The sequence below is a fragment of the Agelaius phoeniceus genome, chromosome 16, assembly GCF_051311805.1.
Source record: "Agelaius phoeniceus isolate bAgePho1 chromosome 16, bAgePho1.hap1, whole genome shotgun sequence".
NCBI lineage: Eukaryota > Metazoa > Chordata > Aves > Passeriformes > Icteridae > Agelaius > Agelaius phoeniceus.
The window spans coordinates 4,654,155-4,679,747 of NC_135280.1; the positions used below are offsets into that span (position 1 = coordinate 4,654,155).

Consider the following 25,593-nt stretch of genomic DNA (forward strand, 5'->3'; position numbering starts at 1 on the left):
GGACAGGGCGGGCCGAGGCGGCCATGGCGGCCGCGGGCGGAGCTGTCATTGCCGGGGGCAGGTGCGTGGCGGGGCCGCGGAGGCGATCCCGGCGCCCACGAGGGCGATGGTGGGGTGCCGCTAGTGCCGGTTCCTGGAGATTCCCTCGGGAATGGGTTAATGGGAGTGTGGGTGCCGCCCGGGCAGGGGCCGTGCCTCTTGGTTGCTCTGCCAGGCTTGCGGGAGCTCGGGCATCGCTCCGTTCCTCTGAGCGGCTCACGGAGGCCACCGGCCCCGCTGAGGCAGCTCAGGAGTGCTGGGGTCACTCTGCTATGTCGTGTCCTTAAAACACCTGAGCAGAAGCGGGAGTGGGATCGTTTTCCCCCCTTAGCTCAGGATAGCACGTGAGGCCTCATCCAAAGTCTGACCCTGCTGTTGTGATAGGAACTGATAAATAAAGGTGCCAGAAATCTCAAATTTGGGGGCTTCTTTTTAGAATCACAGAATGGTTGGGTTGGAAGGGACATCTGGAGACCATCTAGCCCAATGGAACTGGTGACATAGGAACATGTCCAGCTGTATTGAGAATGTCTCCGGACAGGGAGACTCCACAACCTCCATGGCTGCATGCAGTGGCTGGAGTTAATAAATATAAAGACTTTTAAAATACAGAGTGGGTGGTTATTTACTAACTGGTTGACTTGTCTCTCTTCCTGGCTTTGAATGAGCAGATGCCTGCACACCACGGTGAAGTTTCTGAGGAAAACTGGAACTGAGCAGAGGTGGTTGGAGCGGCACTTGAAGGATCCCTTTGTCAAGGCATCGAAGCAGCAGCACTACCGGTGCCGAAGTGCCTTCAAGTTGCTGGAAATTGATGACAAGCTCTGCGTTCTTCGTCCAGGATTTTCTGTTCTTGACTGTGGAGCAGCACCTGGTGCTTGGAGCCAGGTTGCTGTAGAGAGGGTCAATGCCTTAGGTACTGGTAAGTGCAATTTTTTGGCAGGCAAGATGGAGATGGTACTCCTCTTGAAGATCTGTGAAATACTATGGAATCTAAATCGAAATACTATGAAATCAAGGAAACATTATGATAGTAATCATGTGGGAAGGGGACATGGGTATTGGCAAGTGCTAGAGTCACTGATAAAAACATGAAAGGGTGAGCCTAGTAAATCTTCATGTAGAGAGATTGTGTTTATGAAATAGAACATACCATGTGGCACTGGTGATCTGATTAGCTGTTATGGGGAAGATCCCTTCACCCAGTTCTGAAATTGGTGTGACCTCTAGCAATTACCTTGGCTTATTTGAAATATTATTCCCTTCTCAAAAATGGAAGCAACTGCTTTGCATGGTTTATATGGGTGAAGCCACTGATATTTACAAAGTGAGGTGTTACCATCTGCACCATTATCCAGGATTTCTGGACTGTCAGCCTTGTAAGAGCAGCAGAAAACAAAGAAAAATCCTCCTCGTTTATCCAAAGTAGCTGAGTTTTTATGTCTTGAATGGCTGAGCTTATGGCAAACCCTCCATCCAGATGCACCAGCAAACTGCCAGGGGACGAGAAGGCAGCTGTGGCAGGGGTGGTTGTGTCTGCTGGCACAGAGCTCGTGCACGTGCAGGGTTTTGCAGCCACTCTGAGTGTTCCCTGTGTCATTCATCCTTGCAGATGCTGCTCTCCGCACTGGCTTCGTGCTTGGCGTTGACCTGCTGCGGATTTCTCCCCTGCAAGGAGCAGTTTTCCTGTCAGAGACTGACATGGCAGAGCCCAGCACGCTGAGGGCCATCCAGAGCCTGCTTCCCTCAGGGAAGGCAGATGTCATCCTGAGTGACATGGCCCCCAACGCCACGGGCATTAAAGAGCTGGATCATCAGAAGCTGATCAGGCTGTGTTTAGGCCTTCTGGATATAGCCCAAAGCATTTTAAAGCCAAAAGGAACGATGCTCTGTAAATTCTGGGATGGATCTGAGGCCCGCCTGCTGCAAAACAGACTGAAGGAGCAGTTCCAGGATGTGAGAACTATAAAGCCTCAGGCCAGCAGGAAGGACTCTGCAGAATCTTATTACTTGGCCAGGCTGTACAGAGGGAAATGAAAGTCATGAGCTGCAAGATTCTTTGACATTGGTTGGAAATCTCAGTTTAGTGGGTGTTTAAAGGAAAATCCCACCATTAAGGCCTTGGGGAAGTTTGCTACTCTTCAAGTCCACCAGGCTTTTCAAGTACTTGTGGACAAAATGGTTGGGAATGGAGAGGAATAATCTGAAAGGCAACCTCTGGGGCTGGAGTAAAGGAAATGAAAATAAAATGTTGATTATATGAGTTTTTAATGCTTGCCTGAAAACCATTGCACTGTTAATGCTGTCATACATGACGCTGACCATAAAGGTGATTGTTGGAATGTGAGGGAACAGCAAAGGGGAGTTTGAGCCAATTCAGTGCCTTTTAGAAAATATTTCTGGGCACATCAGGATGTGCATCCTCATGCAGGTTGTGTAACACAGCCATGTGAGAGGCACAACTGCCTTGGGAATGTTCAGCCCTATGGCTCTGCTGCCTCTCCTGCAGACTCAGGTTATATTTAGGAATTGCTGCTTCCTGGCACTCATAAATCCAGTCAGTGGCAGTGGGACAGGGTCATGGCCATGCCGATCATCTCCCGAGTGCTTTTTAGGTGTGGCCAGTGGTGTTTCTCAGGCAAAAACACAAGGTGTTCCTAAGATCCCAGCAGGGAGAATGACTGAATTGCCGGAAATCTGTTAGCACAAATAAATTCAGCTGCTGCCTTATCTGAAAGTGACAAATTTTATATTAAATACTGCTTTTATCAGGCTGACTGTGGCATGAATTATACCAGAGGCTGGTTTAAGACTCCGAGGCCTTTCTCATATCATCAGGAGCTCATTTGGGGCAGCTGAATGGATCGGTGCCGGGGCAGGAGGGCGCGGGGCGGGCTCCGAGCTCAGCCCACCGTGTCGGGCATTACGGTACCGCGGGCAGTGCTGCGCGCATAATGCCGCACTTACGGCTGCCGGCGCCGCCGTTCTCGCGAGAGGTGGGCGCGGAGTTCCCGCGAGATCCCGTGGCCGGGGCGAGGAGGGAGATCCAAGCGGGGCGCGCGGCGGTGAGCGCTGAGCGAGGGACGGGGGCAGAGGGGAGAGAAGGAGGGCAAGGGGAGAGAAGGAGGGCTCCGACCGCGCCCGTCCCACCCCGCTCTTCCCCTGGCGGAGTCGTGCGGGCGAACCCCTCGGTGCCCGGAGCTGCCCCGTGCCCGCCGCTGTCGCTCTCGGTGTTCGCTGCGTGCCCTGGGGCAGCCTTGGCCTAAAGCGGACCGGGTCCCACACCTGTGTCGCCTTAATTGTTAGTAGGTTTGAGAAAGGGCTTGCTGGAGCTACCTGCCGGCAGGTGCGTTTGGTATCCAGCGCTCAGTTTGGGTTTAGGCAGATCTGTTGCTTCTGCGCCGCTCTTACGCCGCCTGCTCGTGGTGCTGTGAATGCAAACGGTAACTGCGGAGCGACCCCGGGGATGCAGGAGGCAGCCCCAGGGCTCTGTGTGTGCCACAAGCCATGTGGATGTTGGGGCTGCTTTTCCTGGTCCTGGACCTTTTCCGGTGTTTCTGGGGATTTATAGAGTATGCAGTCACTGGAGGGACTCACCTAAGGCTTCCTGAAATATCCAGGGAAACCTTGCAGGCTTTTCTGAGCACCACTCCTGATTCATCTAGTTAGTGTTCTAGTTAATCCCCTTCTGAATTGGAAGGAAGAGCTACATCTTATTATATGAATGATGAGATGCACTTTCACTTTACAAATGATCAATGGACTTGGGAAGACTTCTTGTTGGAAATTAGAGTTCAAAGTGCTTCTGGTAAACCAGAAACAAGTTGTGTAGCAGGAAGGGTTTGCTGCTACTGTGGAGTTAGTTCTGCTCCCATCAGCTTCAAAAACTGGGGGCAAGAACAATGAATTTGGTTTGGTCAGAGAGAAGAGGTTGTCTTGCATCTTTTTCTCATTTCAGAGAAAATTACAACTTCAGCCTGGGTGGGGTTATGTTTTCTGTGGATCCCAGCAGTGATTTGCAGGTTGATTTTTACCCTGTAAATTGGAAGACCTCGTGTTTAGTGTTTCCTCAGGACAATGATGCATTCCTCTTTAGCAGAGCATCTTGCTCTGAGTGTTTTGCTGATGATTTTCTGTGCATTTCCAGAGCCATGGAGGACTTGGAAAATAATACCACTGTCTTCTCCACCCTGAGATCCCTCAACAACTTCATTTCACAGCGTATGGAGGGGGTGTCTGGGCTGGCTACACCAGGATCAACTCAGAGCTCCTTACAGATGCAGTACCAGCAGAGAATGCAGGTGAGGAATCCTCATCTTGGTGATGCCTGCAGTATCACTTCAGTGTGCTTGTGTGCTCCTTTTGATTCCTGGAGCTGGGAATTTCATTCAGTTCTGACCATTCTTTCTGAAGTTGATGTTCTGAAATTGACACAAACAAATAAAGGAAGCTTTCTGTCACCATTCTGGAATCTTTCCCAGAATATATTTAATTTTTTTTACAGTGGCAGACAGGTTTATTTCTGTTTTGTAAAAGTTTAAGAAAGGTCCTTTGAATTTATTCCCTGCTAGTTATATCTGTGTACCAGCTCAGGAAATAAAATTGTGAGTTGTTTTTATATTGCTGAACAAAGGAGCTTGGTATCTTAACATTTTTCTAGTAAGACACTTTGTTACCTTTTTTCAGGATTTAAAGGCTTCTTAGCCTGGACACATCCAGGAGACTTGCATTGAGCTGTGGCTTTGATATGCAAACCAGTTGTGCTTTCTTATCCACCTGGGTTATTTACTTTTTTTTCCTCTTAGCTGCTTCAGGCTCATAAAGCATAAAGTAAATTGGCATCTTAGATCCCAGGGACTGTTTATTAGGCTGGAATGAAGTTTCTCTATTCTGTACCTTGATATAATTTCTATTTCAGCATCTAAGTAAAAAATGAGATTGCTTCTTTTTAATGTAAATCTGCTTTGCATTTGGAATGTTGACAAAAACTTAATCTTTTTCTGTCTGTGCTACATCTCTGGTGACAGCAGTAGTTGCAGGAGGCTCTCTCTGGTTAGAGTCTCCACTGGCTGTGTGTTGGATGTACATCACCAGGATGTGAGCAGTTCTGTTAGTATTGTCTGTGCTCTCAGGTAATTTGAATGAAAAAATGAAGGGTCATGTTGTAGAGCTCATGGAAAAATGTGTTATTTTCCTCAGCAGTTACTTTTATTGGGAGTATGATCTGTGCTTCTTAGGCTTGGGGAGTTCAGAATTAGCTTTTTAGATAGAGAAGTAGATTTTGTCAGGCTACATCTAGAGACTGAGAAATTCTGACTTAAAAACCAGGAATTAGTTTATTTCCAATTCACCTTGGTTTGATGTGGGTTTCTGGGCATGGTGTTGAACTCTGAGTTTCCCCATCTACAGCTGGTGTGAGAAGTACCACAAATGTGGTGATAGTTTGTAAAATGGCAAATTAATATTAGCTGAGCAATGCAGGGCATGATGATACTGTTGATACTGTTGTGCTGTTAATGGTGTGCAATTTTTCACACATGAACTGGCCAGCTGGAGGAGCAGGCTGGGCAGATCCACTCCAAATCCCAGCTGCTGCAGGTGGAACGGGAGAAGATGCAGATGGAGCTGAGCCACAAACGAGCTCGCATCGAGCTGGAGAAGGCAGCCAATACCAATGCCAGGAACTATGAGGTGAGTGGGATGTTTGCTCATGGCTTGGCAGCATTGGCCTAAGCCAGAACACATTTACATCAGTGGTTTGGTTCAGGGATGTGCATTGGTTTGCAGTGGTCTGTCTCTTTTTGGAGTGAAACTGAACTGAAAGGTGCACTCCAGGAGCAAGCCTGGTGTTCTCTGACTGCTAATGGACACTGTCTTCAGAGCAGGACTTCAGTGAATCTGGAATGCATTTACTGCAGGTGTGGGTGTCAAGTTGCCAGCACCAATGCACTACAAGAACTGCTCTGCAGGTCCTCTCTCAGTGCACTGCACTAACTTGCCAATGTGCACAAGAGTGTGAACTTGAAGCCTTGTTAGGTTCACAGACTGCTGATCTGCTCACTGGATTCTGTTAGCTTAGCCCTGAAGTTGTCACGGGTAGCAGTAACAAAAGGGATTTGTTATATGTTTCTCCCAGAAGTATTTAATAATTTTTCTCCTAGAGGGTTTAAAGTTCTGCTGGCACAATTGCCAGCATTTGGTTTGTGTGACTGTAATTAATTGGAATGGCAGCAGTTCCAGCCATGCAGTGTCACGCAAGAGAGCCTGCACTGATAAAACAGTGAGCCTCACTCAGGGACTAATAGCTTTTATTGGGTTCTGCTTTTCTGCCCACATATGTTTGCTTAACGACATTACTGAAATAAGCTGTGGATCAGTGGCTTTTGTAGCATAATAAAAGTCTGCTATGTGGCTGATTATTGAAAAAGAAATCTGTAAAAAATAATAACTATGTTTTGTTGTATTTTATGAGGGTGACAGATTTAGTGTGTGGTTGTGAAATAGGGAGTCAGTGACTAAATTCCTCCTTCCTCTGAAGGAAGGTGATGTGGGATTAGGCCAGGAAGAGTTCAAACTGGAATGTAGCTGAGTCAGTCACAGAAACCCTTGAAATACTGGTACAAAAAAAGGGAGCAGCATTAATCCAGCACTGTGGTAATTACCCTGCTCAGATTCTGTGTTTTTCTGAGTCATGTGGATAAAGGTTTTAGGAACCTCACATTGCTTTGCATAATCCTTGCTTACTATGCAAATCCGTGTCTCCAGTTGCTTTGATTAGCAAAGCAATTTACTATGCATTTTTTCAATAAGTATTGATGAATTTGTGGTAGGAGTAAATTGAAATGGTATATGAAAGGTTGTCAGACTGCAAGAGTATTTATTGTGTTAGTTAATAATATTTTCTTTTAAATGGCCTCAATTCCAGAAGTTGCAGAGGGAAGTTTGTCTTATTAACCCAGCTGTTGAGGGCTGAGTTTCTGAAAGTCAATTTGCTGTGTGTGGGTCAGCTTTAAATTGGAGATTGAATGTTTTCATCTTTAATCTGCTAGGGAGTGTGCAATGGAGTCTGTGGAGCCACATCTGTATTTCATAGTCATGTCTTAGTGAAAGAGATTTTGAAAATGTGGTGTCTTAATTTTCCAGCTCCATTTCCCTGGGTAATTCCTTGGGTAATTCCATTGAGTTACTGCTAATAAATTTTTGTCCTTGCTAGGTTAAAACTGTGGTCTGAGTAACTTTGCTTCATGATAAAGCAATTACCATTGGTGATCACAGTAATGAGGAATGAGGACAAAAGAAGGAAAAATGGCTTCACCTTTCTGCTGCTTTCTTCTTAAATCTCTCTGTGTTTTTTCCCTTGGCCAGCGAGAGGCCGACCGTAACCAGGAGCTGCTCACACGTATCAAGCAGTACCAGGAAAGGGAAACAGAGGCTGAAAATAAACTGAAAGAGCAAATGGAGATGAACAAATCTTACAAGAAGAGCATGGAGACAATGAGTAAGAAGCTGCAAGAGAAGGAGAGCAAATTAGCCGAAGCTAATGAAGTAAGAACAGAGTAATTTTTAATTCATTCCTAGCTTCAGGTGACTTTACAGTTCTTGTGACTTGATAATGCCCTTTTTGATTTAAAATAACTGGAACATTGTGTTCATCACCTGGAAATGAATAAACCCTGGTGGTGTGTATCTTTTCTGTGAAAGTTTAGAATCAAACCAAGCCCAGATATAAGAGAGCAGGTCAGAAGGGAAAGAGATTTCTTAGAGAAGGTGATATGGAGAAGGAGGAAAAAAAGTGTGATGGAACATCCAGCATCTGGGTTCAGAAGTGTGAAGAAAAGAACAGTAATGGAGGAGATAGAAAGGAACAGTAATATAGGAGATAGTATGGGAAAATTCAGGGAGGTCAGGCAGGCTCAAGCAGAGTGGATGATACCAACATTATGTACCAAGTGTGTCATCTTGAAGTGTCTTAAATACCTGTGCATTCTACTGCAGAATGAATACTTGGGTAACAGTTTTGGTATATTTGGATGCCCAGACCATCTTCTCAACCCTCAGCCTCCTCAAATATCATTATAGTTAAGTTCAGCAGTTTAATTTGTAACTTTCCCATACCAGCTGTTGATCAGCAAATCACTAAGTCCTTAAGCCCTGCTCCTGCCTTGGTGTCACTGGAAATGTAGCAGTGTGATAAAGCTGGTAAACAGATTTAATGTTCCAGTTATCAGTGATTAAAACCAGGGGAGAGTGAAACTAAACCCACCTAAAAGATGTGTGCTGCAGTTCTGTGTCTGTGTTCTTTTCTTCCTATCAGTATCAAGATGAGAACTCTACTTGTCTCTCTGTCTAGAAGACACAATGCATATGTGATGTTTTGAGATATTTCTCTTTTTCTCTGTTACAGGGAGCTGAGTAATGGCTATTGGAAACAAACCTGTGAGCTTTTATTTAGAGTTAATATATTTAGAAAAAAACATCACCTAACTTTAAAGTTTGATATTTTTTCATGCCAGTTTGAGGTCACCCATTTAAGAGATAATGCAAATGACAATTTGGATGGCAAATTAAAGTTCAAAATTATTTTCTCTTTTATTTTTTTGCGGTAGGTTTGCAGGTCTGAAGGTTTGCAGGAGTGTGGGTTTGTTTCTAAGATTGTGTTAGTAGTAGTTAGTTTTTTAGTTGGATATTATTTCTGTCATCATCCATAATATCTGGCTTGGAAAGTCACAGCCTTGTGTGTTTATGCTTTTTTTTTTCCCATTAATTCAGACAATCACTGTATTAAAAGGAAAAATATCAGAGCTGCAATGGAATATAATGAACCAAGAGATGCAGATGACAAGCCAAGACTCTCAGAAGCAGGAACTGATGGAGCAGCTGGATGTTGAAAAAAAGTAAGCAGGGGATGAATGACTGTAGGGAGAAAAAGGCAAACAGAACTTCAGTCTTGTGCAGCTGTCATCACTCAGAAAACTTTCAACTGTGTTTGATTTCTGCTCTTCAAAGGGGCTCTTTGATCTGGGTGTGCAGGTTATAGCTATTGTTTGAACCAACTCTGAGGTGCAATTTTAATTGTACCTTAAGGAAAAAACCCCACAAACTTGAGCTTTAAATCTCAGTGATGGTTCGTGTTTTCAGTGGAGAGTTACCAGAAGGCACGTGGGTGGGAAAGGCTGATCTGAACTTTATGGACTAAAGAGAGCAGTAATATGAAACCTTAATTCATAGTGGAGGGGTAATTGAAAGTTAGGAGTGTTTTTTCTTGCTTGCTAACTTCAGCTCTTCAATTTCTAAGTTGTGAAATTTTGTTTATTCTGAGTATATATTTGTTGTTCTTAGAGTTAAGTGGCTTGATTTTTTTGTATTTTTCTCAAGATACTTCTTTTTATTAAAATGAATGGATATTTTTGTCTCTAAATAAGAGGGAGCTGATATGAGTGTGAGATTGAAAGAGCAAGTGTTGTATAAGAGCAGCATTTACCTTGTTAGTGCTGTTTGACTCTGTTGGTCAGAGACTTCTGAAGGTGGGTTATTTGTGGTACCTGAATTCTGGGTGCTCAAGTGCCTCTTGTGTCTTCATCTGACAGGAAATGGCAGGAGGCAAGTCAGCAAATCCAGACACTGCAAGCAAGCCAGTCCTTACTGACAGAATATGAACAGAAGATTAAGGTAAGAAACTTTGTGACCTATATAGCTTTAGATTTTAATTCCTTCAGTGGAAGAGCAGAACACTGCTTTTTAAAACCTGGCTGTTGCAGATGTAAAAGGTTAATTTGTTATGTAAGTACCTGAGTTGGTTGCTAGCAAGAGTTGAGCTTGGGTGGACCAGGCTATCCACAATTAGCTGTAACATGACACTTTGTTGTATCAATTGATTGAAAAAAGCATCCTTTCTCTATAGATAGGTGATTTATATCCTTAAGCAGTGCTCTGTAGGAATGCTTTTTTTGGTCTTGTGCCACAGCACAAATTTGCTCTGCAAAAGCCTGCTTCTAGATTGATCTTTTTTCAAATGGTGTGTGATGAGCTACAGTTATTTTCTGCTTCCCAGAAAATCCTTCCTCTGCAGTTGTGTTTAGAAAGTGCAATTACTTGTAAAGCTTTCAAAACTACACTATCTTAAACATCAGTGTAGAGATGCTTTTTGTGCTTCCAAATGAGCACATAGGTTGGTGGGAGTGTATCCTTTTCATTTATCTTGTTTTCCTGGCAGAGGCAGATGTGGAGAGTTACTTTGGTTTGAGCAGTGCTGACAGTGGCACTGCCTTACTGTGAAAGCAACCTGATGGCCAGCAAGGGGAGACTTTCTCCATGGAAATGAAAAGATGGAAAACAGGATATAAGTCTGCAACACAACCCTAAATAATTTGGGTTTTTAATGGAAAATGCCCCAACATTTACCATAATATTGAAATGCACATTAGTGTTTCTTTCTGTACCTAATTCTTGCAGGTCATTCAAATGGTTCCCGCTTTGTTGGTGGAGGGATGGAGGACAAGAAAATCACAGATTTGGTTCAGTTTATAGAAGATCATTTTAATGAGTAACTGAGGGTTTTTTTGTTGTGAACTTGGATTGAGCAGGTGTAGAGAGAAGAGACCAGCCCAGGTGTTTAAAGTGCAACAAGAGTCATCCCTGCTTTGAGCATGGATTGGACCACATGACCTCTTGAGTTCCCTTCCAACTTCATCCAGTTCTTGATTTGAGCTTAAAAGGTACAAAGCAGAAATAGCTCTTACAAATTCCAACTTACTCATTGCTGTCCTGTTCTCATCCCTTGTTTTCCAGGATCTGGAGCAGAAGCTGTCCCAGCAGGAACATGATGCTGTAATTGTCAAGAACATGAAGGCAGAACTGGCTCGTTTCCCAAAAATGGAGCGTGAATTGCGCCAGCTCAGGGAGGAAAACGCCTACTTCAGGTGAAGGAAGGGCTCAGGTGTTGAGGGTTGTGTTCTTCTGTACATGCTCCAGCTGCACTGTCTGTCCTTTACATCCCTCTTTAGGGTTTCCACATGGGAAAGCTCAGAAGGAAGTATTTAATATAAATACTGCCTATGAATTGAGCAGTGTTATGGTGCTTACTAGATGAGAGGATCTGACAGGATCTGAGGAATCTTCTTGAACACAGGAGCCTCACAGAATGTGACTTCATTGTTCTGGGTGCTGATTTTGGATTGTTAGAACAAAATTCAATGTTTAAATGGAATGATGAACTCCATACAGACTGGGGAAAGAATTTCCTGTAGGGGAAAGAGGCAGTTGAACATTCCTTTAAGAAGTGGTTTTGCTTAGCTATTGTTACCACTGTTTTAAAGGCCTGTTGTTCCAGCATAATGTTTAGAAAGTGTCTTGTTTAAATTTCTAAACTCTGATACAGCCATTGGGTATGGTAGGCATTCTGGATTGTCAAAGTGGCAATCAGTTTGAAAAATTAAATTAAATATAATGTGAAATAAATTGCCTTAAAGTTTTGGGTGTTTGTTGTTATTGTTATTTGTCTTTTTAAAAAATTACACGAGTCATCTTGCCAGCTTTTTTTTTTTTTAATTAAGTAGTTTTCCTAGGTTTTGGTCTTGTAATTATTTCATTATAATTTTTAATTGGTAGTCTTGGAATTTTTTCTCATGCTTTTTCTTCTACACTGGAACATACCAACAGATTAAAGGTCATTTGCTTTTGTACAGATATATTTCACCCTTGTACACCTCTATTGAAGTAAAACCAAGCAGTGCTCCAAAGCCCAGGTCTGTACAGCTTGCTGTGTTCCAGTCAGACTGAAAAGCAGAGTTTGGAGTCTTTTGTTACCCTTGTTTTGACAAATAGTAAAGCAGACACAAAGCTTCAGCTTGTTTGGGCATAATTAGGATGGTATTTAGAGTATAAAAATTTAATTTCAATAGAACTGTATTTTTTTGGTAGCAGTGGCTTTGCTGTGAAGGTTATAGAAGTGAGTCAGTTGAATGTCATGATTCCCATGGGATTCCTGTATATCAGAAAGTTTGTGAAAGGGAATTGCCTTGCATGAATCTCTAGTAACTCTCTCTTCATCACAGGGAAATGAAAGAAAACAATGGTTTGCTTAAAGAGGAGGTGGAAGGTCTCCAAAGAAAGCTGGAACGCTATGAGAAAGTCCAAGCACAGCTCGTGACTGTGGAATTGGAAAATGAGGTGAGGAGCTGTGAACATCTGGTGGATGAACAGGACAGGAGTTTCCTCTATTGCCTGGTCTGACTTTTAGGCTCTTCCTCTATTGTGTTACTTGAGATATGGTATCTCCTTTAGTTAATGGACTCAAACCAGCCATTCCCAAACTGGAAAGTCACCATGAGGGGAGTCATGGCAAGGAAGGGGTGAAAGGCAAAAAGGATATTTACTGTTCAGCTGGGGATTTTGTGTACAGAATCATCTCATCATAGTGTCTATTTTAGCCTTGATGTGTCTCTGTTACCTTTCTTCTGCTGGAAAGGCTTTTTCTGGCATCAAGCTCTATCCAGACATGGTGGTGTCAAACATGTGTGTGAAGAACCTTGGTACCCAGGGCTGCAGAATGACAAACCCAAAGTGCTGGATAAGATCAGGAAATCCACAGGAGGAGAAGGAATGACACTGACTTTGCATGGAGGATTATGAGAAAACTCTGGTTTTGAGTTTTCTAACAGCTCTGGTGAGCTGTTAGAACATGTGTCTATGTCTAACTCTACTTTTAATCTTCACTTTAGAAACTTCTGGGAAAATTACAAAGCTGGGAGAAACTGGATCAGAGCACTGGCTTAAATATCAGGTATGTGCTCCCAGCTCTGGAGGGAAGTAAGACTTTTAAGCCCTTTCCTCTTAATCTTCTGACTGATCTCTTAAGTGTGTTGGCCATGCTTTCTTTCTGTCCCTTCTTCATGTACATTCATTATATAGTACATTTCATTATATATGAGAAGAAAATAAGATAACACAATTTTTAAAGTAACTTTGAAATCTAAGAAATGTGTTTCACCAAGTAACCTTGAGTAATGTCTTTGAGGCTGGGGATCAATTTTGAATTCTTGAAACCTTTTGTGTATAGCTGCATTTTTATTTAGTTAAGAGATTCCACATGCTTAATAAGTGAATTTCTAAGAATTTTAGATGTCCAGAGAAGAGAATGTGTGCTAGTTGTGGCAAACTATTGTAAACATATTTCCCGTGAAATCTGGATATCAAAATTAGCTGCTAGATCATGTTGTGACTTTCTTTCCCTAAAGCAGCTGAAGAAATGTTATTTTAGTTATTTTGTCAAAGCCACTCCCCAGTTGTGTTTTCTTACACCAGCTGGTCTGTGTGCTGGTACTCAACAGCTCCTCCTGACATCTGGAGCAGTGAACCAGATTTTTTAAGGTCCCAGTGTATGTGGTATAAAAAGGAGCTGGAAATAGTGGAATTTCTGATCATTTTCTGTGTATATATGAGTCTTTTGTGTGCCATATTTCAACACTGTTTTATTTTCTCTAAATATTTGCAGTGCTATTACATGAGAAAAGGAGATGCTTCTTTGTAAATAATTGATAAGAGGATTGATCACTTTTCACACTGGGTCAAAGCTGAAAACATGAGCAGCAGAACCTCATCTTGCCAGTTGTTTCTCCATTCCATTCATTCCACATACCCAGCCACAGAGCTGTGTCTGCACACTGCTGGGATTGTTTGGAAATGCACAGATGGTTTCTACACATCTGTGCTTCATGTGAAAGATACTTGTGTTCCCACTTGGGAAAGCTCCCTTAATTTCCTCAGTGTTTTCTGTTTAATGAGGATAACGAACCTTTTCCTGAGGCCTGCTGGTAGGTAGCAAGCTTGAGGTTCTCTCCTGCATCTGCTGGGGATCCATACATTTAGATGAAGATGGAATTATGCTAAGTCTCCTATGGTAAGGTATGGACAGAAATTGTAGGGATCCTTTTCACAAAAGCTTTTGGAGTAAAAGCTTTTTACTTACCTCAAGCTGTTAAAGGTTTAACGAGGTAATTTCACAGTGGGAGAGAAATGGAACCAAGTGATTCTGCCTGTTGAAGTCTAATAACTCCTTCATTTAAAATCAGAATATTCACTGTGAAGTGCTAGTTTTGTGATTGGGCCATATTGTTTAGTGCTATTAATGGCACCTTCTACAGAAAGGGGAATTGCTCTTGACAAAGATCATCTTTTCATGTAATTGGAGCAAGTGGGACTGGATGATTTCCCCCTCCCTCCCTTATTGTTCTTTTTCTTTTCTTGCTCAGACTTCTTACAGCATGAATTACATTAATTTTTGTGAAGGTGATGAAGATGGTGAGAGATCATTGTCCTGGTTTGATCCTGGAAAATGCTGTTGGTGAAAGTTTGAGAAGAGTTAATTGCCCATCTCATAGTAGAAAAGAAATGGGAACAAGTTGGCTGATTGTCCCAAAGAGCCAGAGGAATGTTCTGTTTGCTAATAACTAGATAAGAAAGGGGAAGAGGGAATAAATTAGGATTTCTCATCTTTTCTTATCGGGTTCTTCATTGGTACAGAGGATATAAGGGAAGTGCATGCAGTGTGTGGCGTTTTAGCAGAGGATGATTTTTCATTTCCTCCAGCACTTCCACAGGGCTTGTTCAGTGTCTGCTCTCAGTGGTTTCTGTTCACTGATTGCCTGCTCCCAGCAGGCTTTTTGTCAGATTGGCTTATGATCAGCCCTTGCAGTGTAATTTTATGTAATAATACTTGGGAAGGAGGTGCAGCTTTCAGGAGTGTAGTGGTAATCCAACTGTTTTTAGTACTGGTCTCTTTTTGGTGACAATGGAAGAGTGTTTATAATGCTTCACCTTGTGGGGGGAAAACAAGTTCATTAACAGTTGACTCTGGCTAATCTTCTGTTTGCTCGTTCTGGATTCCACTTGTAAGCTCCTGGGCTTTCTCTCTCTTCATAAACAGTGGAAACCAAGACAGCTGTGGCTCTATAGCAAAATATCCCTGTGCTGTGCAGTAGATAAATAAGAAAATAGGACTCATCATATGTGCTATATATGGTTCGTGTGTACACATTATAAATCTGTGTCCTCTTTCTTGTGTTCAGTTATATGTCCTTTGGATTTCTTGAGCTTCTTTCTGCCTACCTTGCCAGTATAGTTGGCTCTGGTTTTTATTGTGGATCTAGGTCTTTTTTGTGTGTTACTGTTATGCTGCCAGGGATTTTCATACATTTGTCATGTGTTGCTCTGACTTGATACTTCTGCTGTAGAATTGGTTTCAGCTGTAAAGGGATAAAAACCACAAAAGTTAAATTCTTGCTCTGTGAGCAGAAAGTCTTATTTATTTTGGAGTGCACTGTCCTATAGAAGGATATTTATACACAGCTTTTTTAGGACTTTTATTAGGAAAGGGTTGTGTTGAGAAAGCAAACTTCTTAAACTCTGTCTCTCCAGGATGTGCTGATGTAGTTTATAGTTCTTCAAAATCAAGTACTTGAGTAATTGTCTTGTTGACCATCTTCACTGACAAACCATGTTAATTGTGACACACTCGGTTGTTTTTTCTGCATTGAACTATTAGCTTAGAGATGTTTTCCAGGCAGTTCCTCTACTGCCAATTAACAGTTAATCTATTTTAACAGAAAAATACTTGGGGCTGGATTTGGGTGACAGCCGTGGCTTTATTTGGGTGACAAAGCTCAGAGCTCCCACGAGATGGCGCCCGCTCTCCTGCAGGGGAAGGACCGGGCTGGCTCCAGCCTGGGGTTCAGCCCGGTGTGAATCCATCAGCCTTGGGAAGGGGCAGCTGCGCTCAGGAAAGCTCCTGATTGCTGCCGGCAGAACTTTTAAACTCCCTTTCATGCTCCCTGCATCCACTCACCGTCTCCTTGCCCGGTACTCCGGGCTGTACCTTGGTATGAAAATGGCTTGTGCAGGTTTCTCTAATGGAATATGGAGCTGTTTCTCTAGCAGACTTTGTAAACTTCATGTTTACACCATGTATTCTTCATTTTGTGTTGTTTCATAGGAGTTCTTCACAGCCTGGTTCTTTTCTCCCCACCCCAAGCCTTCGAATTGCATTTTCAGAGCAGTGCTGTTGTTGTTCTGCCTTTCCCTTCTGCAGCATTTAGAGGATGCCCAAATAAAAAATGAGGGTGCTTGTTCTGTGAGCTATTAATCTAAATAAGCCTCCTTTGCTGCTGTTTGTCTGTGTTTGGTTGATATTGTTTTTGTCCTCTAATGAATTTAGCAACTGATTTGCTATCCATAAATAGATATACCCTGGAGTACTGAATGATGGAAAAAGATGTGCATCAGGTATTTGTTAAAGCTGAGGCAGTAACTCAGATACTGAAGGTACTGATAGCCACTGATAGCAGCTGACAAGGTTTAAATTTGTCTTTGTGTTATTCCATAAGTGGCAGAAGATTGCAAGCTTTGAAAGGTTGGAGTTTGGCTGAAGAGTCATACAAGTGGGTGAAGGCTGCCAGGTGGATCACAAACAACAGCTTCAGAGGAATTTTAGTCCAAGCTTTTTTTCTTTTTTGAGGTAATAAAAAGTAGTGTGTGATACAGGGTTTGTTTTTTTTCCTATATTGCTTCGTGGTTTTTTTAATGGAAGTAATGAGTATAAAGTTTTTACAGATTCATCTGCTGGGTTCAAAGATCTTTGTATACACAACAGAGTTATTTTATATTGGTGATCAAATATATTGATCATGGCCTATTTAAGTCAGTGTTTCTTTTTTGGAGCACTGTTTTCTTTTTCCAGTGGTACTGTCAGCTCAGGCTTGCTGTTCATGTGTAGGAAAAAACAAAAGATTTTGTTCATACAACTTTTCAGAATAATTTTGGCTTTTTCCACAGTAAGGATCTCAGTTGTCCTTTTCTGATGGGCCATGGAATACAGTGTGGAAATTAGAGGTGGAGCTGATGTATCAGAAAGAGAAATGTGCTTGGACTCTTGTGTGGAGCTCAGACACTCTGCTCATGGGCTTGGGTGTTCTGAGTCACATCCCACTGCAGTTCTTGTGTCAGGCAGGTCCTGGCCCCCTGTGCTGGTGGGGTGAGGCTGACCCAGAGACGCTTGGGGTTCCCTGGGTTTGGGGAGTGCCCACAGAGCCCTCTGGGGTGAGTGCAGGTGGCTGCAGCAGTGCCATCTCCTGGAGCTGCTGTGCCTGTCTGGGGAGCTCACTGGCCAGGCCAGGCCTGCCAAGGGAATGCAGTTTGGCAGAATTTGGGCCAGTGGTGGAGCTGCCAGCTGCAGACAGCAGACACTGATCTGCTGACCTGTCGCCTCGAGCCAAAGAAGTGAACCTGGGAATGCTGACCTGGTTTTCTTTCTGAAACATCTGTGAGCTGGCTGCCTGACAAATCTTGGGGACTAACTTCCTGCAGTGTCTGAGACCAATTAAGAGAGGAGATAGTGTGAATGTGTATGCATTTCCTCTCTAAGAAAGGGTTTAATTAAGTGGCAAGCATCTCTATTTAGTACAGTGGTTTGCACAGTTGTAGTTCATAATTACCCAGGTGCTACACTCAGTACGGGAAGTCCTTCTATGCACATTCTGCTTTGGGAGCTGGGGGAAGGGAGGGGAGAGAGGGAAAGGGAATCGGATTTCTTGATTCTGCATTTAGTGGTGGATTAGTGCTCTTTTTTTTCAGTGAATAGAAGAAAAAGGAGAATATTTGAGTTCTCTACTTTCCTTTTTGAATCTTGATTAACTATGCTTAGCTACTGTGCACTCTCTTCCATCCAAGGCATTGAATATCTTTGCAGTAGTGAATGAGGCTCATAATCTTTTCCTTTCTCACAAGGTAGTAATTTGTCTTTCTCTGAATGTCCATTATGAGTAAGTAGTTACTGGTTAAAAAAAAATCTGTTGACAGATATACAAAGTAGTGCATGTTGAAATAATTTGAATTACTCATGTTACTCTGGATACTTAATTAACTGCAGCCAATCAAGACAAGACTGAGGGTTATTGTTGCTGGTTCCAGTAATGCCATAATTCTGGCATGATCATTCCATAGTGGAGCAAATATTTTTATGGGATAGCCTTTTGTAGCCCTGTGGTCTTTTGTCACCAAGCAAGAAATCAGTCTAATTAAAAGCATTTGGTGCTGGCTGCCCCCTGTAACTGTACCACTGCCCTGAACTACAGTGCTAATTTCTCTCTTAGGGAGGGTGAGGAGTTTGGTTTGTCTGGGTTGGCCACTGGTGGCCCCCAGCTTTATAGCTGTGTCCTTAATTGGAAGAGAAAATTAGGATTAGCATAGTATGAGGATATTGAAGCTTCATGTTCTATGTCTTAGTTTTTCATAAATAGTTGTAATTTATGATCTGTGAACAGACTGAAATTTGCATGACTGCTGTTTACAAGATTCCCAGTGTAAAACAAACTGTCTCCTCACAGTGGGAATTCCCAGGGTACCCAGTAGGGAGATAAATGCTGCGTAGGGGAACAAGTAATTAAAAACCACCACAAACAAGCACCAAAAACCCAAACAACCAAAAAGCACTGTGCTTGCTAGAGAAACTTTTATAGTTATGAGGTCTCAGCTTACCTCATGGATGGGCTGTTGTCCTGTACAACATCTGCTGTTGTCCTGTACAAGCACAGTACTGCATTTTACTGTTACTTTTTTGCCTTCTACTGAAGGTGAAGATTTGGGAAATACTAAAGAATTCACTCTCTGAAGAGGGCCACGGTATGCAGGTTGCTAATATTCCCCCAAATCCCTCAGAATAGGGCTTTCTCTTGGCTTCTGCACAGGAATTAATACTGACTGAATTTCCCTTGCATTGTTCTGCCAGGATGAGTTAGTCCCAGTTTAGAGCAGCTCTGCCATTCCTGTCTCATCTGGGGCTTCTGACTCCAGTGTCTGTCTTAAAATATTCTATTCCTACCTGGTACCTTCAGGTTCTGTGAACTCTGCAGCTGAAAGAGTTGTCCTTGCAGAGCAAAAAGGCAGTCTGGAATGGGAAACAGCAATCCCATTCCTGATCTGTTCCCTCATCAGGTCCCCTGTGTTGGTGCATAAATAGTTGTGCTGTTCCAAAGCAGGGCAGGGGATGTGGAAGGGATGATGAGGGTAATCATTGTGTTTATATAGAAATATAGAAATAAAGGCTACGTGCTCAGTATTTGTAGGGCTTGGCATGTGTGAAAGATGAAAACACTGCCTCAGCAGCTTCTTGAGGGGGAAGTGCCTGAACAGTTCCAAAGGGCATCTTTGGCTTTAGAGTGAGGTACAAGTGTAAAGAAAAAACTACTTGTGGTTTTCTTACACTAATTGTGCATGTGCTGAAGCCACCAATTTTTACATAGAGAAGTCGTGGAGGAAGCTGTCACCTGTTGAATGTGACATGCAGCATATGCTGCAGTATTGCTCTAAGCTCTTTTGTTCTTCATTATTCTGTTCTCTTGTTTTAAAATGTACATTATTCCTCACTTTCCACGCTGCCTTAGGTTTTAGCTTTCCATGACAGAACTCTTACTGTGCCTCACGGGGGGAAAATGCTCCTTTGTCATCTCAATTCTGAAGCTCCAGGCTTCAGAGCAGTCAGATGCAGTTTTGGGAGGCTTCAGTTCATGTTTGGGTGTTGGGAGGAATGCATTTCAATGTGATGCTTGGAAGTGGATGTCAAATCTGTGCTTTAACCAGAGTTTAGTTTTCTCCCATTGCCTTGGGGTTTATCCACTTAGTTTAATAAAGCAGCCACTTTTCATAGGTATCTTTAAGTGTTGTTAGTTCTGTGTTTTACAGTTCTTCACTGAAAGGCTGGGCAAAACTTCCTGCCAGACTTTGCTATCTGATACTAATTTTCTCCAAAGAATGCTGTACTTATCTCTGATGTTCAAAAATATTAGTGTTCTTTCTCCTTTGCCATTAATGCTTTTATTTCCATTTGAATATATCAGAGTAATAACTCTGGAGGCTAAAGGAGAGATAGGAAGAATATAAAATAAAACAGATGAGCACCTGACATTGAAGCAGAGCAAGGCTGTAATGTATAATCAGATAATCAGAGTGAGAAGTAAGCAAGCTCAGATCAAAAATATATCTGTCCTTGCTTTGCATTTCAAAGCTCTGGGAGCAGTTCAAGAGATTGTCTTCCCAGGATCACAGATCTGCCATTCTGGAGACAGAAAAAGCTGTTAAGCAATAGCTTAGCACACTGTCCATCTGTGCTGAAAGGTGATTTGAGGAACTTCAGTAGTTTGAGTGCAAGAACTGTGTGGAGAGTGATTTAGCAATGTGTGCTGGTGTTGTCTGCTCCATAGCAGGTGTTTCATTTGCCATGGGGGGCTCACCAGCCAGACACTCCATTTTGAGCTGCTGCTGGATTTCTTGCCTTGACTTCTTACACAGTATTGTTTGACACTGTTGGCAAACAGTTGGTAAAAGTTGCTTTGGCTCCCTGCAGCATGTAGTGACCCATGTTATGTGTAAATGGCTCCAACTTTGCTGTTCACTCTGCTGTGAAGGAGAAGCTTTCAAAAATACAGACACTTCTAAAGAGCCACTTTCATTGCATTAGGCAGCCCTGTTTGCCTTTAAGTGAAATTATCATTTAAATAGCAGAGACTAATCAGCAAGGGGATGGTTTGCTCCTGTCAGACAGCTCAAATGCTCGTGCTTGATTTTTATTCAGCCTATCATTTGATCGTTTCCAAAAACCCAATAACCACTGTAATCTCCAGCTCAGTTTTAATTTTACCTTTCCATTTCCATTTTAGCATCTTTCAGTATTTCAGCTCTAAATTTTAAGCTGGGGCTGTTGATGTGCCCTTAGATGTGCAGTGCATTATCCCTCACTTACCCCCAAAGTTTTGCTTTTTCAGGGAAACTTTTAAACAAAAATGCACATCCCATACATGCATATTGGGGATGATTTTGTTTTAGCATAGCAATGTCTTTTTCAAAGCTCTTCCCTAATGCTGAGGCCTTTTTTGAACAGAAGCAAAACCAAATGTTTCAGTAAGGAATCAAACTCTTGTGTGCTGCTCCCCTGTACTCCTGGGCATGGCCTTTAGCTACAGGGCAAGGAATCTCCCTTCTTCATTGGATCAAGGAGTACCAAGATGGATTGTGCCAGACTGATGTAACAGCTTCCTTTGTCTAGAGAATTGATTATATTATCAAATAAATCACAATAAATCTTATTTCTTTGAACTTCACTGAAACAGGAACCACTTGGGAAAGTATAAACCATGGAGGAGAAGATGGAAATTATTAGAAGAATTGTAGGATGTATAAGAATTGTTTAAGCGGGGATAGATTCAGTATTGTTGAAAGGAAAATGCAAGGATAAGTAGAATTCCTCAAAGATTAGCCTTAGGATCTGCTTTATTTAGTATTTCTATTAATGGTTTTGGTGCAAAAATTTGGTGTGTGCTGATAAAACTTGGCTAATGATGCCAAGTTCAGAGGATTCATAAATACACAAAAGCTGGATATGCAGAACTGAATGACCCTGAGGATTAGAGTGCAGAAATGGGACAAAATTCAATGAAACAAAGCACAATGCTCCATGGAATTGGGAGCTGAATGCAAACTTCTTTTGGAAAATGTAGCACATGCAGTAGAAAGTACCAGAAGGGCTGTGTGTTTGTTAAAATCACTGTTCATTCTCACACAGGGGAGTTACAGGAGAAAAATTGCCATGGAGGTGAACGTGTTCAAGGGGCTTGGGAGATGCTGCTCAGAGTTGTGGTCACCCAGTGTGGAGGAAGATGGTGGGGGATGCAGAAAGTGGCTCCTGGAAGGAGCCTGGGGGCCATTCCTGAGTGTGGAATGGAGCAGCCTCTGGCAGAGTCTGGAGATGTAATTGCTGCCAGGAAGTTGATGGATGGAAGGGAGGAGAAGGATGGGGATCCATACTGGTGAGAAAAGGAACCAGCTATCCTTAGGACTTACACTGGCATTTAAATCAAATTGCTGTAACCCTGCCATGAATGCAGTTACAAGGAGGTTGTTACTTTTAGAAAGACTAAAGTTCTGAATCCAGCTTCCACTGGAGTCAAAGGTATCCAAATTTCTGCTCCACAGGGTTATGGAAGAGATGAGTTCATTATAGCAATGGACTGGACAGGACCTAAACTAGAAGGATCTTTTCAATCCCACTTTGATTTGAATGTGGATGTGCCAATGTGTAAACAAGGGGATGTATTAGAATAGGAAGAGGGGCAGTACATTTTAGTTTGGAATTGCAGGCTTTATTTCTGAAAACTGGAGGTGGAGAAGGGGGAGTGGAGTTTAATGAGTAAAAGCAGATGATGTCCATCTTTCTGCCCATGCAGAACAAAACTGTAGACAGGGGCATGAAGTGTGAGAGCAGCTGACCCTTGTTCATGTTGAGAAATAAACAGTTTGCTGAAAAATGCACTGAACTATTAAGAAGAGCTTATCTGTCAGTGCTGATAAGACCAAAATATGATTTGTATCGTTGGAGAAGCTTTTCTGAGTGTTTTTGGTGCAGGTTATCTTGATGGTGTTTTGAGAATGACTCACTCCTGGTTAGTGCTTAACCTCATCAGTGCCTAGAGCACGGATTGCTGCTTCTGAGGGAGCTGGGAAGGGGCTGCTTTAATCATCTGCCTTTGGTTTGTCATCAGTGCAGTGAGGAGCTCTGCGCTGGATTGGCCAGGAAAGGTCGAATTTTCAGTTTTAATTGAACCTCACAGCCAGCATTGCAGCATCAACTTGGGCAGGAGGAATTTGGAAATGTATGAACATTACAGTACTTCAGTTTTTTAGCATTGTTAAAGTGCTCCTGCTCTGACAAGCTTGCTTATGTGCCCTGTGAAGATATTATGTAAGCTTTGTCCTGAAGCCCCAATCTGTCCTCCCTTGGGACTGCTTTCCCACTGAATATTTTTGATGAAAGCTTATCTTTACCTGGGTTATATTCTCTTTCCTCACAAGCTGCTCTATTAAAGGGAATATTCTTGCAAATATACCTTTGTCCATGCATTGCTTGGAGAGAGAAAAATTCATGTGGCTTGGAGTAGCAAAAGCACAGCACAATATTTTCAAACATTTCTTAAAGGGCACAGTGAACTTGAAATGTTAGTGAGTTAAAAGATTAATGTGATAAGTGCCTCAAGGTTCTCTTGAACTAGCTGTGATTATGTAAGTGTTGTTTGTTATTTTAAAATAACTCATAGCATGGAAATTAGCATGGTGGATTGGATTATTTACTCACCCATTTCTGGTCAGTGTCAGTGCTATCTTGGGCTAGATAGAAAAATCCAGAGCAAGACCTGAAGCAGATTTTTTTTTTTAGAAGGTTTGTTCTCATCAGTATGAATTTTAAATAAGCATAAAGATTTTCAGTTGGTGCCCTCCATCCCTTTTAAAAAGTAAAGACTCTTGCAGTTTGGACCTCTTATGTGTGCATAGAGTAAATAGAAAAGTGTTTTGCTTTCAGCTATAATCTTTATTTGAAACAATATTCAACAAAGTTGTAGGGTATTAGAAATGAGCTTCCTAAATTGCTGCTGTTTCTATAAATGATGCCTTTTTGTGTTTGAGACAAAATGAGAAGTGTTTTTTGTCTTAACCTACAAAACCCACAGCCTGAAGTGAGCAGCCTGAATGAGAGCAAACACTGCATTGGGCTGGCAAGAGCACTGGGGCTGGGATAATTGGAAAGATTCCCATTCTGGAAGCAAAGATGGGAGGTGTTGGGGGCTGAGTGGGTCCCTGTGTGTAGTGAACACCAGAATCAGTGCTTGGGGGTTGTTTTCAAAGTGCTGACCTGCATACCTGAAATAAGAGCTCAGGGCTCCTGCTTTCAAATGCATCTCTCAGTGGGGTTAGAGCAGCTTGTAGGAAATGGAGCCAGCCCTGCTCAGCAGAAAGGAGATCAAACATGGCAGCTCTCCCACTTAGCCAGGGCAGGTAAGAGCTGGAGGTAAACGGGCCCTTCTCTCCCTCCCTTCCACTGATGTAAACTTCTAGGAGTGCATTGGCAAAGCTTATTTTTTCAAATAGATGTTCTGCACGTATTTTGGTCATCCCCTTGCAGCAAAATGGTTTTTTTCTAATGAAGTCATGTCCTGCAGAATGGTGTTTTTGTAAGAGCATGATCCATTTTGAGCAGAGTGGTAGAAAGCTCTGCAGCAGTGAAGCTGCTCTCAACTTTTGCTGCCTCTTGCTATATAAGCAGAGCAGATCTGTCACAGAGCCCAAACTTCCCACAAAAGGCAGGGTTTTGTCTTTTCTAGAAATGTATTGATTCACATTTTGAGCATCTCTTCTCTGCTTTTTTAGTGCCTCTTGGACTCAATCCTTACTCACTCCCTTTTCTCTGCATTATTCTCAACTCCCTTGTCAGCAGAGTTAACAATTTCTGTGTCTCTGCAGGGAGTAATGGGCAGCTATTGCAAGGACCATTTTCTGGCACAAGTTGTTCTTGTTGTAATTGCTTTTGAATTCTTATTACTTGTTTAAACTGTCTTCCAGAGACACTCTGATATGAGCAGTGTAGTAAAAGGGAAGATAAATCTTTTGGGTGGGAAGAAATATGAAATTCTGGATTTACTTGAGTTATTCCCTGCTGACCAAGTTGATTTATTTTCTGTTTTAATGAAACAGTCATCCTCTTGCTGTGATACACATCAAGCTCTTCAGTGATGGCTTGAAATCCTGCTAACTTTTCTAAGGAGGGCAGAAATGGGGTGTCTGGCTTTGACTGAGAATATCTGGTATATCAGTGTCTGCATCCTCAGTTAGAGAAGTCAGCTTTAACTGGGACAGCTTTTGGGAATACTTCACAGCTCTGCTCTTGGCTCCATTAGAAGATGATGCTTTAACCTAGTTAGGAGTTTTTTATACTCAGTTTTGCTACTGTGTTTGCAAATGACATTTGACTCGGTGCTCTTTGTACTCCCAGAGATAAAGCTCTGTGGCTTCAGGTGGTTTTCTGCAAATGCAGCAGCCAAGGTTGATGGCATCAAGCCTATTTTGTGACAAGCCTTTCATTTAGGTTTGATGGTTTCCAGTGTGACTTTGGCAAAGGCATCACCTGCCTTCTGGAGAGCTGGCCTACTTGTCAAGGTCACACAACACCTTTTGGCTCACCTGTCTGCAAGTACCTGGCAAGGGAAAATGCAATTGGCACTTTGTAATAAGTGATATATTTGCAAGCCTGGTAGAGAGGAAGAGTGAAAAAATGCTCTGAATTATTTTTTTTTTCCTAATTGCATAGACATAGGTCTTGGAAATGCACATGCTCCTCCCTGGATGGCTTGTGACAGCTGCTAAAGATAAACATGCTCTTTCTCAATGTCATTTGACTGTAGTTTGATAGTTAAAATAGTTTTTTCTGTTCCAGAAATATCTGTCTGGTTTTTGTAGTCTGTTCTTTTCAGTGGTGGTGTGTCCAGGTCACCAGATTTTCAGGTTTGTAGAATACCAGGTTGGAGGGGACCTCAAGGTTCAGCCTTTCCTGGCAAAAGCCTGGTCTGGACAAGATGGCCCAGCACTGGGTGCAGCTGAACCTTAACAGTGTCCAGTGTTGGAGGAAAGTTTAGTAAACCCTTAACCAATATATATATATAATGAAAACCTAAACCAGAATGT

General features: G+C 42.5%; 2 protein-coding genes across 4 annotated transcripts in view; both read left to right on the forward strand.

Annotated features, from left to right (window-relative positions):
* The first annotated feature begins 4 nt into the window (after nucleotides 1-4).
* MRM2 (mitochondrial rRNA methyltransferase 2) lies at nucleotides 5-2,310 on the forward strand. Its single transcript, XM_054643973.2, has 3 exons — nucleotides 5-61; nucleotides 711-961; nucleotides 1,652-2,310. Exons 1-3 carry the CDS (start codon nucleotides 24-26, stop codon nucleotides 2,074-2,076), a joined length of 714 nt encoding a protein of 237 aa, XP_054499948.2. The 5' UTR covers nucleotides 5-23; the 3' UTR covers nucleotides 2,077-2,310.
* Nucleotides 2,311-3,046: 736 nt separating this feature from the next.
* Nucleotides 3,047-25,593, forward strand: part of MAD1L1 (mitotic arrest deficient 1 like 1) — a 349,791-nt gene continuing 327,244 nt past the window's right edge. The window contains exons 1-9 of one of the 3 annotated variants that reach the window (XM_077186910.1): nucleotides 3,047-3,104; nucleotides 4,187-4,340; nucleotides 5,590-5,730; nucleotides 7,405-7,584; nucleotides 8,809-8,933; nucleotides 9,627-9,708; nucleotides 10,828-10,958; nucleotides 12,093-12,207; nucleotides 12,759-12,820. In XM_077186910.1, the coding sequence (XP_077043025.1) occupies nucleotides 4,191-4,340; nucleotides 5,590-5,730; nucleotides 7,405-7,584; nucleotides 8,809-8,933; nucleotides 9,627-9,708; nucleotides 10,828-10,958; nucleotides 12,093-12,207; nucleotides 12,759-12,820 (986 nt within the window). In that variant the 5' untranslated portion in view covers nucleotides 3,047-3,104; nucleotides 4,187-4,190. Of the gene's footprint in view, nucleotides 3,105-3,136; nucleotides 3,386-4,186; nucleotides 4,341-5,589; nucleotides 5,731-7,404; nucleotides 7,585-8,808; nucleotides 8,934-9,626; nucleotides 9,709-10,827; nucleotides 10,959-12,092; nucleotides 12,208-12,758; nucleotides 12,821-23,866; nucleotides 23,911-25,593 lie in introns of those variants that run through there. The other 2 variants (XM_077186911.1, XM_077186912.1) reach the window with 2 other exon arrangements.

Excerpts from the sequence above, each read along its gene's own strand:
- MRM2 (XM_054643973.2), top strand. The coding sequence starts at position 24 with ATGGCGGCCGCGGGCGGAGCTGTCATTGCCGGGGGCAG. Across the intron at positions 62-710 it reads GCTGTCATTGCCGGGGGCAG|ATGCCTGCACACCACGGTGA; the intron begins GTGCGTGGCGGG and ends TTGAATGAGCAG. Across the intron at positions 962-1,651 it reads GGTCAATGCCTTAGGTACTG|ATGCTGCTCTCCGCACTGGC; the intron begins GTAAGTGCAATT and ends TCATCCTTGCAG.